Source organism: Limulus polyphemus, unplaced genomic scaffold (genome assembly GCF_000517525.1).
Source record: "Limulus polyphemus unplaced genomic scaffold, Limulus_polyphemus-2.1.2 Scaffold2022, whole genome shotgun sequence".
In the NCBI taxonomy this organism is placed as follows: domain Eukaryota; kingdom Metazoa; phylum Arthropoda; class Merostomata; order Xiphosura; family Limulidae; genus Limulus; species Limulus polyphemus.
In genome coordinates this window covers 95,161-111,725 of record NW_013667632.1, presented here as the reverse complement: position 1 = coordinate 111,725, position 16,565 = coordinate 95,161, and the positions used below count along the sequence as shown (strand labels likewise).

General features: G+C 34.6%; 1 protein-coding gene across 1 annotated transcript in view; it reads left to right on the top strand.

Moving 5' to 3' along the window:
• Nucleotides 1-16,565, top strand: part of LOC106465694 (breast cancer anti-estrogen resistance protein 1-like) — a 36,479-nt gene that overhangs the window by 12,684 nt on the left and 7,230 nt on the right. Inside the window, exon 2 of the mRNA XM_013925932.2 lies at nt 1,944-2,243. Coding sequence (XP_013781386.2) covers nt 1,944-2,243 — 300 coding nt within the window. The remainder of the gene's footprint in view (nt 1-1,943; nt 2,244-16,565) is intronic.

Sequence of the window (16,565 nt, the reverse complement as noted above, 5' to 3'; positions counted from 1 at the left end):
CTTTAGCACGGACTCTCGTCTTAAACCTAGCCCTGTACACTTCTATCTGATTTTGGGTTCCGTACCTGAATTCTAGAGCCGACACCAGTGCTCTATAGTTGTACCTGTCGTCTGCTGACAACTGTCCAAGTATTTCCAGTGGCTGTCCCTTCAAGCTCGTTGCCAGATATACTGCTTTCTGCTCTTCTGTCCATCCATTCATTTCTGCCAGTAGCTCAAACTGTGCTCTATATGTTTCCCACGGTGGTTTCCCATCGAATTCCTGTGGCTTCTTCGCACTGGATCACTCTTATTACTGACATTCATATCTGGGATGTGACTTCTAACGGGACTGAATATGTCTGCATTAGGGTTTAGCTGTGGGGTCTGGAAGGGGCTTGCCATTGTCTGGGGCTGATTAAGTCGATGGTCAATGTATCCTCCTTGTGTAAAAGACAAAAATCGTCCTTTAACGTATCTAATTCGCTTTTAAATTTACTAATGTTTTCCATTTGTACTTCTTGCCACTGTTGTAGTCTCTCTTCTTGTTTCTTTTCTTTTTCCTCCAACAACTGCTGTAACTTTTCTTCTTGTTTATTTTCTTTCTCTTCTAACAACTCCTGTAACTTCTCTTCTTGTTTCTTTTCTTTCTCCTCCAACAACTGCTGTAATTTCTCTTCTTGTTGATTTTGTTGTTCGAGCTGCCACTGTTGCAGGTTTTCTTGCAACTCCTGTTGTCTCTCTCTTGTTTCTTTTCTTTCAATAATGCAGTGGCGTAGCAAGAGGAGGCAGTCACCCCCGGGTGTAGGTGTGAAGGGGTTCAAAATTTCTTCTGGCCTATAATGCCTATTAACTAATAATTATGCTCTCCCATAGGATATAGCGCAACTGCCCTACATTAAGTAAATACGACACAGTGTTACGTTATTTGTGTGTACTACGCTTGCAGTTTTAACGTTTAAAAGTCGCCCACTGAAATATAGTGAGACCGAATTGACGTACGGAAGTAAATTACACTATTCCATCATTCATCTGTAGATCAAATACAAGTCCTAGAGTACAACGTACAAGTAAATGTATGTTCAACAAAAGGAAAATATGAGATTGATGTAACATATTGTTACGACATCGAGGTCACGTGTCTAGTATCACGCCACGTCATTCTCGAACATTCACGTCTTTTCCTTAAATCTCGTGATCCTTCTAGATATAGTGTAGTCTTGTATATATAAGACCGGCCACGAAGCGACGGGGAGGTAATAAGTAATTGAATGTATGCGACAAAATATTGTTGGCCACGTGAGATGTGAGTTATAGCGTTTGATTATAGAGCGACTGTTGAAATTAAGTGTATCGGTAAAGTTGTATTCGGAAAGAATAAACCAGTTTATTTAAGAAAGGACTTGTGTCGCTAAAGTTTCGTTGGAACGGATTTACGGAAAATTAATTAACGAACGAACGGAGACGTAACAAATTGGTGTCAGAGAGTGGGATAAAAAAGAAGATGGAAACGAGAAGCGGCAAATCAAACTACAGGTTAGCAGATTTGATGGCAGCAATACAAGAACAGCAAAAGAAACAAGAAGAACGAGAAAAGAAATTACAGAAGTTGTTGAAGGAAAAAGAAAAGAAACAAGAAGAACGAGAAAATAAACAAGAAGAGAGATTACAGCAGTTGTTGCAGGATTATTTTTACGATAAAGATATTTTGCATTGTTAGCTTAGAACTTGTATTTAGGACTAATGTCAAATCTCGTGAGATATCATTTGGAATAGGGCCGATAGTATTGTCAACAACGAGGGTACCCAACTGGTTAAACAGTGCTTTCTAATCTTTATAGATAGAAACGTAAGAAAAGTATATTTAGTTAGCTATACAAATGGTCAATTTTATTTTTAGTTTCGCTCTAATTACATAATTTACTCTGATCGCAAGTTACTACTTTGTTTTCGTTTTCCTTCAGAAGTGTTTAGCCAAAGCTTTGTTTGACAATAATGCCGAGTCTCCAGATGAACTGGCCTTTCGAAAAGGTGACATACTTACTGTACTTGAACAGAACACTCGAGGTTTGGAAGGATGGTGGTTATGTGCCCTTCGAGGACGACAGGGTATAGTTCCAGGAAACCGTGTTCGCCTGATACCAGGGATGTATGAACCGGTGGAGTCGGGGTATGAGGCCACGTCACTTGACCAAGTGGATGGAACAAATATTTCTCCTTATCCAGAGTCCACACAGCGTATCTGCCATCTGGATTCCAAGAAAGTGAGTGTCCGACACTTTTCTTAAATAATTGAGACTTGTTTGAATTGCTAACATAGAACAATAAACAATGATGCAGTCATTGAACTTGAGTAATTACTGTATATACAAATCATAAACTAATCACGTTAAATTACCCTTTTCAAGTTGTAGAGTATGTATAATTTAATTATATTAATATTTTCTGTACTAATTCCTGCTATAAAGAAACTTTTTTCCATTTACGAAGTTACGTCTGTTTATGTTTTGGTTACAAAAAAAAATGGTAGCTTTTCTAATAACAGAAACTATCCATGATTTTATGATGTATTGAACAAAGACCAAACTGGTAGCGCTTATTAACCAACATTTCTCTCATTGATAGAGCTGTGAAAGAGTCCTGTGCATAAGACCAACTTAAAGAACAAGATATGCAGAATTGTTCATTAACGTTCTACATTCTTATCTCATTATTTCTATTGAAAATATTCTCTATTCTGATTCAAATTAAGTATATGCTACTTTTAATTAAATGTGCTGAAGATTACTCATTTAGTGTAATATTTTATAAAATGCACATTTTACCTTTCCGCTATATCATTTTCTCTGACAAATATTATCGTACTCAAACCAAGCACGTTTCAAGTTCTATAGTGAAACTTCATTTAGTAGGTTTTCAGTAAAGAACGCAATATATAATCAGAAACGTTACTCACTATAAAATCCAAGGCAAGTAATAGTTTTATACTGAAACTTCCTTTAGTAGGTTTTGGGAAAAGGACTCGGTATAGAGCCAGGAACGTTACTCTCCACAAAAGTCACCGCAAGTAATAATTCTATACCGAAACTTCCTTTAGTAGTTTTTGGGTAAAGGACTCGGTATAGAGCCAGAAACGTTACTTACTACAAAACCCAAGGTAACTAGTAGTATTATACTGAAACTTCCTTTACAAGGTTCTAAGTAAAAGACCAAAAACGTTGCTCATACAAGAATATAAGTATAAACAATTTATTAGAGCTCTCAACTTAACTGTATTATTATTCCTTTCATCTTCGGAGCATTGAGAGGCCTGTTCGCAAGTGTGTACAACTTGAGCAATTTTGTACTGATTATTCATTAAGAGAAGACCATATTATAAGTAATTCAAAATACCAGCGATTGGTTTCTGAAATATATTTGGAATTCGGAGAAACGTGTTATTGATAATTTCACATTGTAATGAGCTCTAGTTAAACATAATGTTGATGCATAGTCAATGCAATACTGGATTAAAAAAGTTTAAAGGAAGTTTGTATAACTGTTTCTTATCAAACCGACAGTAAATTTAAGTGACTTGGGTGTTCGTGTCAAATTTCGTTGTACTATATTCGATATTATGAACTGGTTCAACGGTACAATAAAAGGTCAGACCAGCTGAGAAAGTTGGTTTTGTTTTAGTATATAGACATGTACCTATACAATACACGTTAATCCTTACGTTTTTAGGACCATGGCGTTAAACAGATGAACAAGTAGGGTAACTTTCGACAGGATGGATCATACATGGAATTATACTAATACGTAAAAATAGCAGAAGTCGGCTAACTAGATAACAAAGGAGTCAAATTTCACCAAACTCAATTGACAATGAACAGGCTCAACATTATAATTCAGTACACAAGATTTCACATTCAACAATTCCATAATTGTAAAAATTACCCCGCCAAGTTATACAATGACAAATAAAAGTATATAAGAAAAATTGCAACTCATAAAATAAACAGCTAAACGTTAGCAAAATGTCACGCTCCACACAAGAAACATTTTAATTTGAATAAACACATGAAAAACCACATAACGTACCCTAACTCCTGTAACAGCTTAAACAGTAACAATTAAAATTACCTTTTACAGGATAACAAGCACGTGAAGTAATGAAACGCTATGACTGATAATACGATAGGCTCTTTGGCGCCAATGATCAGTAAACAAAGAAGTGGACAGCATTTCTTTTCCTTTAAAAAAATCCTTAAAAATATTGTTCTGGAGAATGGATGGAACAGCTTGCCGCCTAACTTGAAAAAATAAGTTTGATCCTTTGAAGACTCATTATCTCAGCTTCTTGCACGTCAATATATATATGGTTTCTGTATTCTCGTACAAAGACTCGTAGGTAAGCGTTAACCATTAGCTGGGGGTGATTATTACAGATGCACTGTGGACTTTAAGCCTATAATAAAATTTCATAATTAGGAATGGTGCTGCCATTTATAGAACTGATAATAAGCAATCGATTCAATGTTAAATGTTTTCTCTGACTATGTAAAATACGTTGTACTAATGCATTATTACGATATCCATACACGTTTTCACACACTCATATATCTATATAAGTAAACGTCAATGTGTGTGTGTGTATACTTGGCACAGTGATATAAGATGATATGAAGAAGGTCATGTGGGGGGGGGGTTAACTCTCCCCATCTATTTCAGAAAACCACCAGTGTTGTATATCCCTCAACATTAGAATGAACTATGTAACCACTGTTGTTAGAATTTTTGAAAACGGTATGTCTTTGTTTTCAGTATTGGTACCTTTATATATTTTTATTGCACCTTTAATGTTTACTATGTTAAGAAACAAAATAAGAAGCACAATTTCCTATCTTTTGTTACAAACTAGTTTTTATTTCACACATCCAACGGACAGGAAGTCCAGCCAGTATATATATATATATGTTGTGGCTGTTGAAATACTTCACATGAAGTTTTATATAATAATCGGTATTTATGTAGGTGAAATAAGATTTCTGACAAAACCTACTTTATTCATACATTCACAAGTGGGTATCATAAACTACATGAATCAGAGCAGTGACTAATATCGACTCCCTTTTATGTTTTTTTTTTTTTTTTACACATGCGTAGTAATCTGTATAAAATTAAATATTTTGATTAATACTGCAATAAGGAATGCTCCAGTTTTGAACTCTAAGACTATAAGTGGTTCCCCATGATGCAATCATTTTTTAGTAAGTTTAACATTTCATATCCTCACAACTTATGAATAAAATACACACACAGATATATAGAAATATATCTATAAATGTCAATACTATGGCAAATAAGCCTCTCCTCAGTCAATAAGGGCCTTTACTATATTTTGCTTAATAGTTTGCCACAAATGTTACTCATTCATGAAAAAGAATAAGCAAATCTTTCATAACCGTCTTTGTGAGGTTTACTCGCTTAGGGGAGGGGGGATCGGCAGATGGAACCCCCAGTAGGAAAAGAGTGATCAATTGAAGTTAGTTACCTCTCGCCAGGTGACTAAATGCATCTACAGAGGAATTCTGGGTAGGGATGTATTAAACGATTGTACCTTCACGTAAGAAAAAAATTTTACTTTGATCGTTTTTCGTTAAAACTATCTGTTTAGATGTGTATACTTGAAAAGTGTTTCATATATTTCAAATTAACTCAGCTGTTGCCACTGTTTCGTATTTTTTGCGCTAAACTCTCATAAAGCGTTGTTGTCTTTATCGTTTACCAAGCGACCTGTTTTTTTCTAAATCCTAATAAAAGTTTTCATTGCTTTAAACATGTCCTTTTATGACAGTGTTAACATTTTTAGTATTAAGTCTCTCTGTATATTTAAAGAAGCCTTGTAATAATTCCAGCTCCGTGAGGCATGAAAACAAAAACAAAACACCTGTCTATAAGCCGACTGTTCTTTTTCCCACGATTTAAAGATATCAGAATTTAACCTTGAGGATCTAATCTGATTTAAATATATATATATATATATATACTTGACTGTTTATGTATACAGATGCATGCGTAAAATTATCCGTCATTTTTGGTTAAGATACACTTACAAAAATCAAGATATGAAAAACTAGTTTAACCTTGTATTTGAGAACTTAAATTTTTTCAAGCAACCAGTAAGCTTGCCTGCATCATACAGTATTGCTTTCTGTACAGAGAGAGAGATTAGTTGCGCAGAATAAGAGCCGTCTCTGTAGTATAAAAGAAAAAATGTTATGATAAATTGCGACTGCTTGAACAAGCACTCTATTGGCAGCTGTGTTAACTAAGCATGCATTATTTTAGAGATCACTTAAAAATCAGTAAGTATGTAAAGTAAAAAGAAAAATATTGTCATGCGTTAGTCTAAATGTATGTTAAAAGTCATTAAAGAAATTATTTTGGGTTGATAAAAGAAACACTTGCATACACGTACATGTCTACTGGATTTTACACAGCTGATTCAAATATGCTCGACAGAGTGTTCCGTCCTGTTTTTCAAAATTTACACTTTCTATACGCATAAGCAAGTGTTTGCGGTGGGTGTGATCGCACCCCCTAAAGTGCACCCATATATATATATATAATATATGTAAATGATGTACAAAAAAATCTCAGATACCATCAAAATGCACCATTTTCGGTGTATATTACAAAATTGTTGCTAGGGGCATGTCCCTGAACCCTTCAGTATGGCTTTGCCACTCATTCCCTTTTTCTCCAAAAGTAGCACCCACCTTTATAGATTTCTACCTACGTCCTGTTTTATAATAAATTATTATGTTTCCCAAGTTTCAAATTTCTATAAACCTAAACATTATCAAAACTTTCGTCACTTTAAACCTATTATGATAGAGTTACTGCATTTCTGCCCTTTTTACCAGTCTCAGTTTATCATGGCTCGGATTAGCGTACTATGATGATGCTGATTAAAGTACAAAAAGTTATTTCTGGCTGACAACTTGAAGTCCGAGAAATTTAATAAGGGCACTCCAAAGTTCAGTTCAGCTTAGACCTAAAACATACATTTCTTGCTGTTAGTACTGCCAATCATTCGATCTTTCATTCGCCACTCGAGGGAATTGCAGGCTTTAGGTTATACAGCCGTATGGCTGTTAGTTAAATTGATATAGAAGCAGCTATATACTTTATAAAACATCCAAGAATAAATAATAATGAAAATAGCGAATAAAATAAACATTCTAAGAACAACAGGCCTTCGTTTGTAAATGTTGGAACATTTATTATTTTTATTACATTTGAACAAATGTATATTAAAATACAAAAGGTGTTATTATCATAATACTGTGACAATGTGTATCTTTTGAGAACACCAAAGCCAAATGTGGCCTGGTAGTTAGCTTGTTAGGCTCCAGAAAGTTTAAGATTCGAGCTGCAATATGTCGTTAGGAAGCTATAACGGTGACAGTCATTCTCGTTATTCAGATAGTCGTGTAGATGGTTGTCACTGCAGACTTGTTGCTCTCTCTCTCTGTGTTTGGCAATTCTAAATGAGAGATGGCTGTGCCTGAATCTTGGGATCTCTGAACTAGCTGTTTAACCCATATGTCACATAGAATGTCGTTCAGATAGAAAAGATAATATTAAAAACAAAGCATCAATGTTCGTATATCAGATCAAGCAGATTATGTCATGTTTTAGAGGATATTGTTGTAAGCTACGTTTCAAATATTTCAATTAAGATGTTTGTTTGCTAGATGATGATGTAATCATCTAGAAATTTCGTGTAGTAAGTAGAAGACGGTAATTATGTAAAAATGACTAAGTGAGTTAAGTTAATCAGTTGATAAGTAATCAGTGAGTGATTTAGTTCAGTGCCAGTTAATTAATGAGTTAGTCAGCGTTATTGTTATCAATCGATTAGTGAGTTACACATGCATTAGTTTCAGAATTTCTATTGAGATATTGTTTGTGAGGTTAGACCTACTAGTGTACTCAGTCTGTAGCAAACGATATTGAAGAAATAAATTAATTCGTCATCGTTACACGGACTGGACGTCATACTGTTCTTCCAAAATAATCCAAAAGAGTCCCCTCAACAATAGAATAAGTTACAACACATTTGTCAGAAGTGGAATTATTTTGGTAGAAATAAAATAGAAATTTAACTAATCTTAATGGTGAAAACCCGATCACAAAGTGGGCTTAAACATTTGGTGGATATAATGAAGAAATGCAAAGAAAATCAAGAAAAAAAGCGACAGACATTTAAGAAAGAGACTGAAAACTAAAAGAAGAACAAGAAAAAGGGACAGAAAATTCGAAGAATGGGACAAGAAATAAAGGAAGAATTAAAAGAAAGAGCCATATTATTTAAAGAGTAATTACGAACTAAAAGAAATCGAATCGAATCCAAGACCGACGAAACTATTGGAGATGTACAGGGGCATTTAAACAGGAATATTGGTGAAATATAGAATGACATCATTGAAGTAGGGAGAGGCTATAATGATAAAATCGAAGTACAAAACAAAATCACTGAGATAGAAAGGAACATCGGTGACAAGATACAAAATTTTCAAAATGATTTATTAAATGGAAAACTCAAACCACCATACCTCTTTCTGCATCTGCTCAAGAATTTCAATCTAAAACACTATTTACTATAAAATTTTAAATAAATAGAATTCACTTGGACTACACATGTTACCACTACTGTTGTGTTATCTCTGACTACATGGCCTTCCTGGACTACTACAACTGTGTCACCAACAAATTCAGTTCCAAAATTTAGCTCACCAGTTCAACAATATAGCTTAATCTTGCAGACTATGTTGGAGAGGTACCATGGCAGCCATACCAGGCTCAGTTTGAAGTCATTTCCCTAGTGAACAGGTAGAAATTTGAACAATAAACTAAACATATTGCTGCTCATGAAACAGGACCAGCTTTAACAACATTAAGCAACTTCCCAGCTGAGAGCCATAACAATTACCAAGCATTGGTAGCTGTCTTATCCAACTGGTTTGGTGTGATACACCAAAAGGAAGTATCCAAAGCAAAGTTCCAGAGCAGGATACTTCTAGTGATTGTGGTGTAGTAGAACCAAATACTCCAATGTGTCCTGGGGGATTATTGATTGGAAGAACTTTCGGGGTTTAGAAAATATATATGTCATCATTAGCCCTGGTGTAAAACTTTAACATAAGGACAGTTTACCACTTCACTTACAACAGATGTGTGACTGACTGGAACTTTGGAGTTCTTGCAGCTAATCAATAGCATAGGTTACGTCACTTGCTCAAGAAATATCAAAAGACCTTCTCCAGTGGACCTCATAACTTAAACCAAATAAATGAAATATCTCATAAGACTTCTGGAGATGCAGCCCCAATTCGCCAGTTATCTAGACGAATCCCATTTGCAAAACAGGCTGACGCTTACAAAAATATAAAAGCCACAAGGGAACAATGAGTAATACAACTGTACTTTTCCATGGGCATCACCTATTGTACTTATGACGAAGTAGGATGGATCTACAAGATATGGTATACGAAAGGGTGAATGAAGTCACAAAGAAAAATAAACACCCATTGCCAAGGTCTGATTCTACTTTGAATGCTTTATCTGAATTGAACTGGTTTTCAACATTATATCTTAAGAGTGTATATTTGGCAAAGGCAATTCGATGAAACAGGTAGACAGAAGACAGTCTTTACTACAGGAAATGGATTATGACAGTTTGTTGTATTACTATTTGGATTATGTAATGCACCTCTACATTAAACGATTAATGGGGTTTGCTCTATCTGAACTACTCTGGAACATTGTACTCATATACTTGGATGATATACTCACAAATGGAAAGACCTTTGATAATTTTATGATGTTCTAAAACAATTTCTGGACAACTTAAGAAACGAGAATCTTAAGATGAATCCCAAGTGTGAATTGTTCCATCAACAAGTTAGCAGAGAGGGAGTGTATACAAACTTATCTAAGATTGAATCTATTTAGAATTGGCCAACACCAAATAATCTGCATGAGGTAAGACGATTTCTTTGACTGCTCTTACTGTTGTCATTTTGTGAAATCTGTCTCTGACACAACTAGTCATCTACACACACATTATTTGGACTGCTTATTATGAACAAGCATTCAACATATTGAAGAAAGAGTTAACCACTACTCCTTTATTAGCATGCCCAGTTCTTGAAGATCCACATGTTTTAGATACAGGTGGAAGTAATTTTGCAGTGAAAACAGCGTTATGACAAGTACAACATGAAAAAAAACATGCGATTTCCTACTATATTAAGGCAATGAATGCTACAGAAAGGAGATATTGTACAACTAAAAAAAAATACTTAGTATTGCTTGCAGCCTAGGTCATTTCTAGCCTTGCCTATATGGACAAATGTTTACACCCCAGATAGATCATGCAGCATTGAAGTGGCTGGTGAATTTTTGCAATGAAGAGGACCGGATAGCAAGATGGTTCTAGAAACTTCAGGAGTACATTTTTAACGTCATGCCTCAGTCTGAATGGGGCCTTGGAAATGCTGGTGCATTATCTCAAAACAAAACTGTGTGTTCACTGTAAAAAGAGGGAAGCACGAGATGGTAAAGATGGCTAACTTAAAATACAACAGAGTTTAGTCCAAGATGGGACATCCATAAGTGATCATGAAGAACTAATGTGTTTCAACATTCTCTGATAGATGCTAACGCAAAAGATAGAGTTTGAAACCAATCATTCAGTGGATTAAGATAAGTGCAGAAAACCATCATAACAAACAATCACTTCATACAGTCCGAGGACAAAGATCTACTGCACACAATAGAATTCATTATGCCTACACCTGGGCTCATTATGTTGGAAATGGGAAGATACCAGTGAACATGATCAATATTACAGTTAGTACTTTCACAATCTCTAGATTCCGAAGCTACAAAGATATTATGCTGTAGAATCACTTTGAGAGAGTTCCTGTTGATTGTATTTGGTCCTTTGCCATAGAGTGACAGTGAGAATAAATACCTCATAGTTGTGGTGGACTGTTTCACCAAATGGCTAGAAGTATATGCTGTTCCTAATCAGGAAGCAGAAACTCTTGCAATGAAATTCGTTTCCAGATTTTGGGTTGCCTATGGAATTTTTCTCAGATTAGGGACTGAACTTTGAATCAGCTTTTGTGGAAATGTGTTAGATCCTTGTAATAAACAAGGCAACAGCACTTTAACTATCTTGTGACAACATGTTGTACACATACAACCATGCACTTTTGAATCTATTAGTCACTTATGTAGATGAACATCAGGAAACATGGGATCATGATCTGCCACTGCTATTAATGAAATATTGAATGGCAATACATGAAGCTACAAGCCGAACACCATCATCAGTAGTGTTTGGGAGAGAACTAAGTGTTTTCACATCCTGAGGACAATCACTCAGCATAATCGTACACAGAACATGCAGAGAGACAAAGGAACACCATTGATATCATACTTGACTTTATCTTGGAACGACTTAAATCAGCTAGTGTTAAAATGAAAAGTCATTATAATGTTAATGCTAATAAGACTGGATTTCATCAAGGTGACAGGGTATGATTGTATTGTCACTACCGCAAGAAAAGATGAACTCCGAAGTTAAGCACATGCTGGGAAGGGCCTTATGTTGTACTAAAAATAATCAGTGATGTGATTTACAGAATCTGGACAAGCCAAAGGTCATCAACTGTGATCGTCTTTGGAAGTACGTTAGTTATAGAACAACCAACTGGATAACTCCAGAGAAAATCTTGCTAGTAGAAATTTATCCTGCTGAAAAGCTAAAAGTTCCTATCTAGACCACTTCCAGAGGATCACCAAAGATAGAGCCACTAGTATACTTGCTCGACCACCTATCTAGGAACAACTCTCCTAGTGATGAATAATGTACAATACGTCATCCTATTTGCATACCATGAGCCTTGGAAGAGAAAATCACCAAAAACACTTTGTGAATGGATAGTTTAAACACGGTAATATAACATATCAGGGATTTTGTTTTGTTAATTAGAGACAAGGACTTAATTTCTAATTATGAAATTTTTAGTTTAGTGCACTATTTTGTTTTTGTGTTAGGATTGTTGAAGGGGGCCTTGCAATCCCGGAAGGGGCAGTGTTATAACATGTTTCTAGGTTTCAATTTAGATGTTTGTTTGCTAGAGGGAGCTAATCATGATGACAGATAATGATCTAGAAATTTCAGGTAGCAAGTAGAAACCGAGTAATGATATGAAAATGACTGAGTTAAGTTAATCAGTTATGGAATAATCAGTAAGTGATTCAGTTCAGTAAAAAGTGAGAGTTATTATGTCTCTGATTCAGTTAGCCAGTGAATTAGTCACCTTGATTGTTATAGGTCGATTAGCGAGGAAAGTCTGCAGATAAGTGTATTTGTAAATTAAGCATATATTAGTTTAGGAATTTCTGTTGAAACTTTTGTGAAGTTAGTTCTACTAGTAAAAGTAAATTGTAACGAACGCTATTGAAAAAATAATTTAATTTGTTTTCATTACATGGACTGGACTTGGTGTTAATTTTATTAAATAATCCAAAATGACCCGCCCAACTATAAGACACGTTACAACACTGAAATAACAGGCACATACCCCATATTTTCGGAGACGCTAAGATCTACCATACAACAGAATATAAGTGGAACCACATTAAAAAAATTCAAATGTTTTATTTCTCCCAGTTCAAAATTTATACCGTGGAAGCACCCAACTAACAGAAAATTTACTCTGTTAGGCACAATTTATCATGTTTATTATTGAAAGATATTGGTATTGAAAAATTGCGATTTTGGTTTTTAGTGATTATATTGAGGCACTTTGCACACGAAATCATACACAAGAGCAACAAAACATAAACATAAATGCTAGCTTGAAAACATGTCATATGAGTTTAGGCATCGGTATTCTTAAACAGTAATCATAATAAAAAGAGAAAAACTATATAGTGTTACGTGAATCTAACCCTACAATTATCGATGGGATTGAATTTTTAGACAAATTTCTTTAACAGATTTATGCATCAAATTAATTGCGGTTTGTTTGTTAGAGGTTACCCACAAAGTTACTCAATGGGCTATCTGTGCTGTGCGCTGCACTGGTATCGAAACCCGGTTTCTAGCGTTATAAATCCAAGGACTTACCTCTGTGCTACTGGGAGGCTATTAATTGTGGAAGCATGGCGTTTTTGGATACAGAGTCCTTAATAATGCGTTAGTTACGTAAACATCTTAGACAAATATACCACTAATGTTACATTCAATTCAACTAATTACTGCTGGAGCCTTCTATGTACAGTGGAACCCCGTTATAACGCGATAGTTGGGGGTCCACGAAATGCAATCGCGTTAAATCTGGAGTCGCGTTATTTCGGGGTACGTATAAATTGTTATTTTCCACATCACTTGCATTGTTATTCGGTACATGAGATGTGTTCTTATTCATTTGAGAACTTCAAATACACAAATTAAGGACCCAGTTCTTGTTACGTGTATCTTCTACTATAAGTTATTTTTGTCTTATATCCCAGTCATAAACTATAGTATGACAAAAGTGTCACATGATTTTGTTTATTAATTACACTCTTGACATGGTTAAATGCAGTAACATTTATTGTTTTGCACGAACGAACACGTGGTGTGTGAAAATAAAATGCTGAAAAAATCTAACATTTCATAGGCCAACCTTAAGTTAAGGAATATAAATCAGGCACGTAAACTTACAGCCGATAAAAAACACAAAGTTACATGATAACTGTAATAGCATGTAAAGTTGCTCAAAAATCCATTGTTTATTATTTTCAAAAACATTTAATGACTTTTATTGTTTCATTCCGGCTGATTTCTGGCTACAAGCAAAGTCTAGTATGTATCTTAGCTGCAGAACGCGTATGCTGTCAACATATTGGCTTTAAAGCTATCGAAAACTAGTAAATGCTTGGAGACGGCTAGAATGGGTAATGAAGAAAACTTTAATATAAGTTTAACATAATAGCAAATGTACAACGTTTCGACAAGGGTTTGTCATCATCAGGTAACTAGTTTCAAGGTGTTCTATTACTTCAGTGACCTTGGGAAGTGAGGCTGGTAAAGACGTCATTGTCGTCTTCTTGGTGAATTCTGGCTCTGGTGTTGTTTCTTTTTGCGTTATTACATTACGAACAATCTCTTCATCAGACACCTGCTCATAGGTTGGTCAATCGTTATCTGCAAATAGCCTGTCGATAGAAAATTTGGAGCCATACATTGACCGCGTTATATCCGAATTCGCGTAAAATCGGGGTTTCGCTGTATTTTACATTGACAATGAGTGATTCATCCTTCGTTTACGTACCTACTTCTGTTTGGTGACTTAAAATGCTAAACTCTGGGGTTCGATTCCTCGTGGCGTGGCTTAGCGTTAAAACATAAATAAACATCCAATTTTATAGTCACTTCGTTACAGTGAGTTTTGTAACACTCAAAAATATAATATTATTCAATACGATGCAATAATGAACTCCATCCGTAGTGAACGGTATATAAAAACACGTCAATAATTTGAGAATTGAAAGGTTAAATCTACATAATGAGTGTTTTTATCAGATAAATACTTAGTGGCTGGTCGTTTAAATGGAATAGATATTGTTAAATAATCGGTACTCAGTAATAGCTGTTTACCTGATTACATATTATTTATCAATAGGCTTAACATAAAGTTATTCACAGAAACGATTAATCAAATAAATATACACGTAAAAGAAACAAACTTACTGGCGAAAGGACCAATAGTCGAGTTAGTGAATGACTGAGCAGTTGTAACTTAGAGTTAGAAATTAATTAAATGTAAGCGAATGGGAAATGTTATGTTTGAGGGAAAACGTTGTGCAGGTAAACAAACATTTGTTTCTTTCTTTAATTGGTCATTGGTAACTGCCAAACTTCCCACGTGTAATTTATTAATAATGTTTATGTTAGCGTTTGAACTTGTTTCAAGCCCTATCTACTTTTGAAATGTGATTAAAAAATTCTATTTCTCAAAAGAAATATTTTATATTGATCAAAAAATATCAGTTATAGAAATGTATCAATGATATGAGTCATCAAAAGCGTGAACTTTGTATCTTACTGTGGCGAATGTAAAAGTTCTATAAAGTAGTTGGTTAAACATTGGAATGCTTAAATGTAATGGAGTGAATTCGAGAAAAATAGAAATACATGTTTGGTTTGGAAGAGTTGCAATTATGCTTTACAAAAGAGTCAGAAAATCAATCTGAATTTATCATTAATAGAATATGAAATCAAACTTTTAAAACACTGGGCGCGATTTTTTGAAGGAATATAGGCAATAATCACGTTAATATTCCTTTATCTGATAGTCCAGGCGGAGCCAGCGGTGTGAAACTTTGGATCTAAGGGTCCCTAATTTGCGTTTCGTTCTCGAAATGTATATATATCATACTCCGAACTTTAGGTCATGTTCAGCTAATCAATTAGAGTAGCCTAAGGTTTGGCGGTAGTTGATGTTCATTAGTTATCTTCCTTCTATTCTATCAGCTCAAAAATAGAGATGGCTAGTGCAGATAGCCCTTATGTCGCTTTGCACAAAATTCTCAACCACACAAAACCAAAATCTTTAACTTACTGAAGAAATCGCTTACAAATTTAGCTGTTTACACATATGATAATGACATCTTTTGATCTGGAATAACCATATTTGTAGATGATATGAACAAATATACAATGTTGAATATGGGATGATATAAAACTATTTGCCTGTGAAGAAACACAAAAAGACACGTTATTTCACATTGTATACTCACACAATGATCTTACCTGAATGTCATGTCTGCTCAGAAGAAAAATAATGGTAATACAAATGGTAATTTCAATGATAAAATTTAACTTCCTCTAGGTATTGTACCACTGACTGCTGAAAGAGAAATGATTTTCTTCTTTTTTAACATATGTGAAGCTATTAACAACTTAATTTCTAGGTAACAGGAGTCAGTTATTAATTGAACTTATTATACTCTGCTTTATTTGTTGCATCTCCAGTGACTTATAATCGAAATACAAAATTTCAAATATTTGATATTTTAAAATTTTTAAATAGCATTGGAAAATAGGAGATCAACTACCTTGCCAATTTATCTATATTAAAGATTGGCTGCCAGATTTTAGATCATTTACGCTATTTACCTTGCTAATTTATTTATGTTTAAAGTTAGCTGCCAGATTTTAGATCATTTACGCTATTTACCTTGCTAATTTATTTATGTTTAAACTTAGCTGCCAGATTTTAGATCATTTACGCTATTTACCTTGCCAATTTATTTATGTTTAAAGCTTAGCTGCCAAATTCTAGGTCATTTACGCTACTTTAGATGAACATGTTGTTACATTTTCTATTGCTTAGTGTACATTTATACATTTATCTCTCTACTTTTGTGAAATCAGTTAAATTTTAAGATGTTATATGCTTTTTTCACCTGCTTTTAAAGCCTTAGTTTCATCAAACATTCTCAGAATCAGTTGTATAGGAACAGAACAT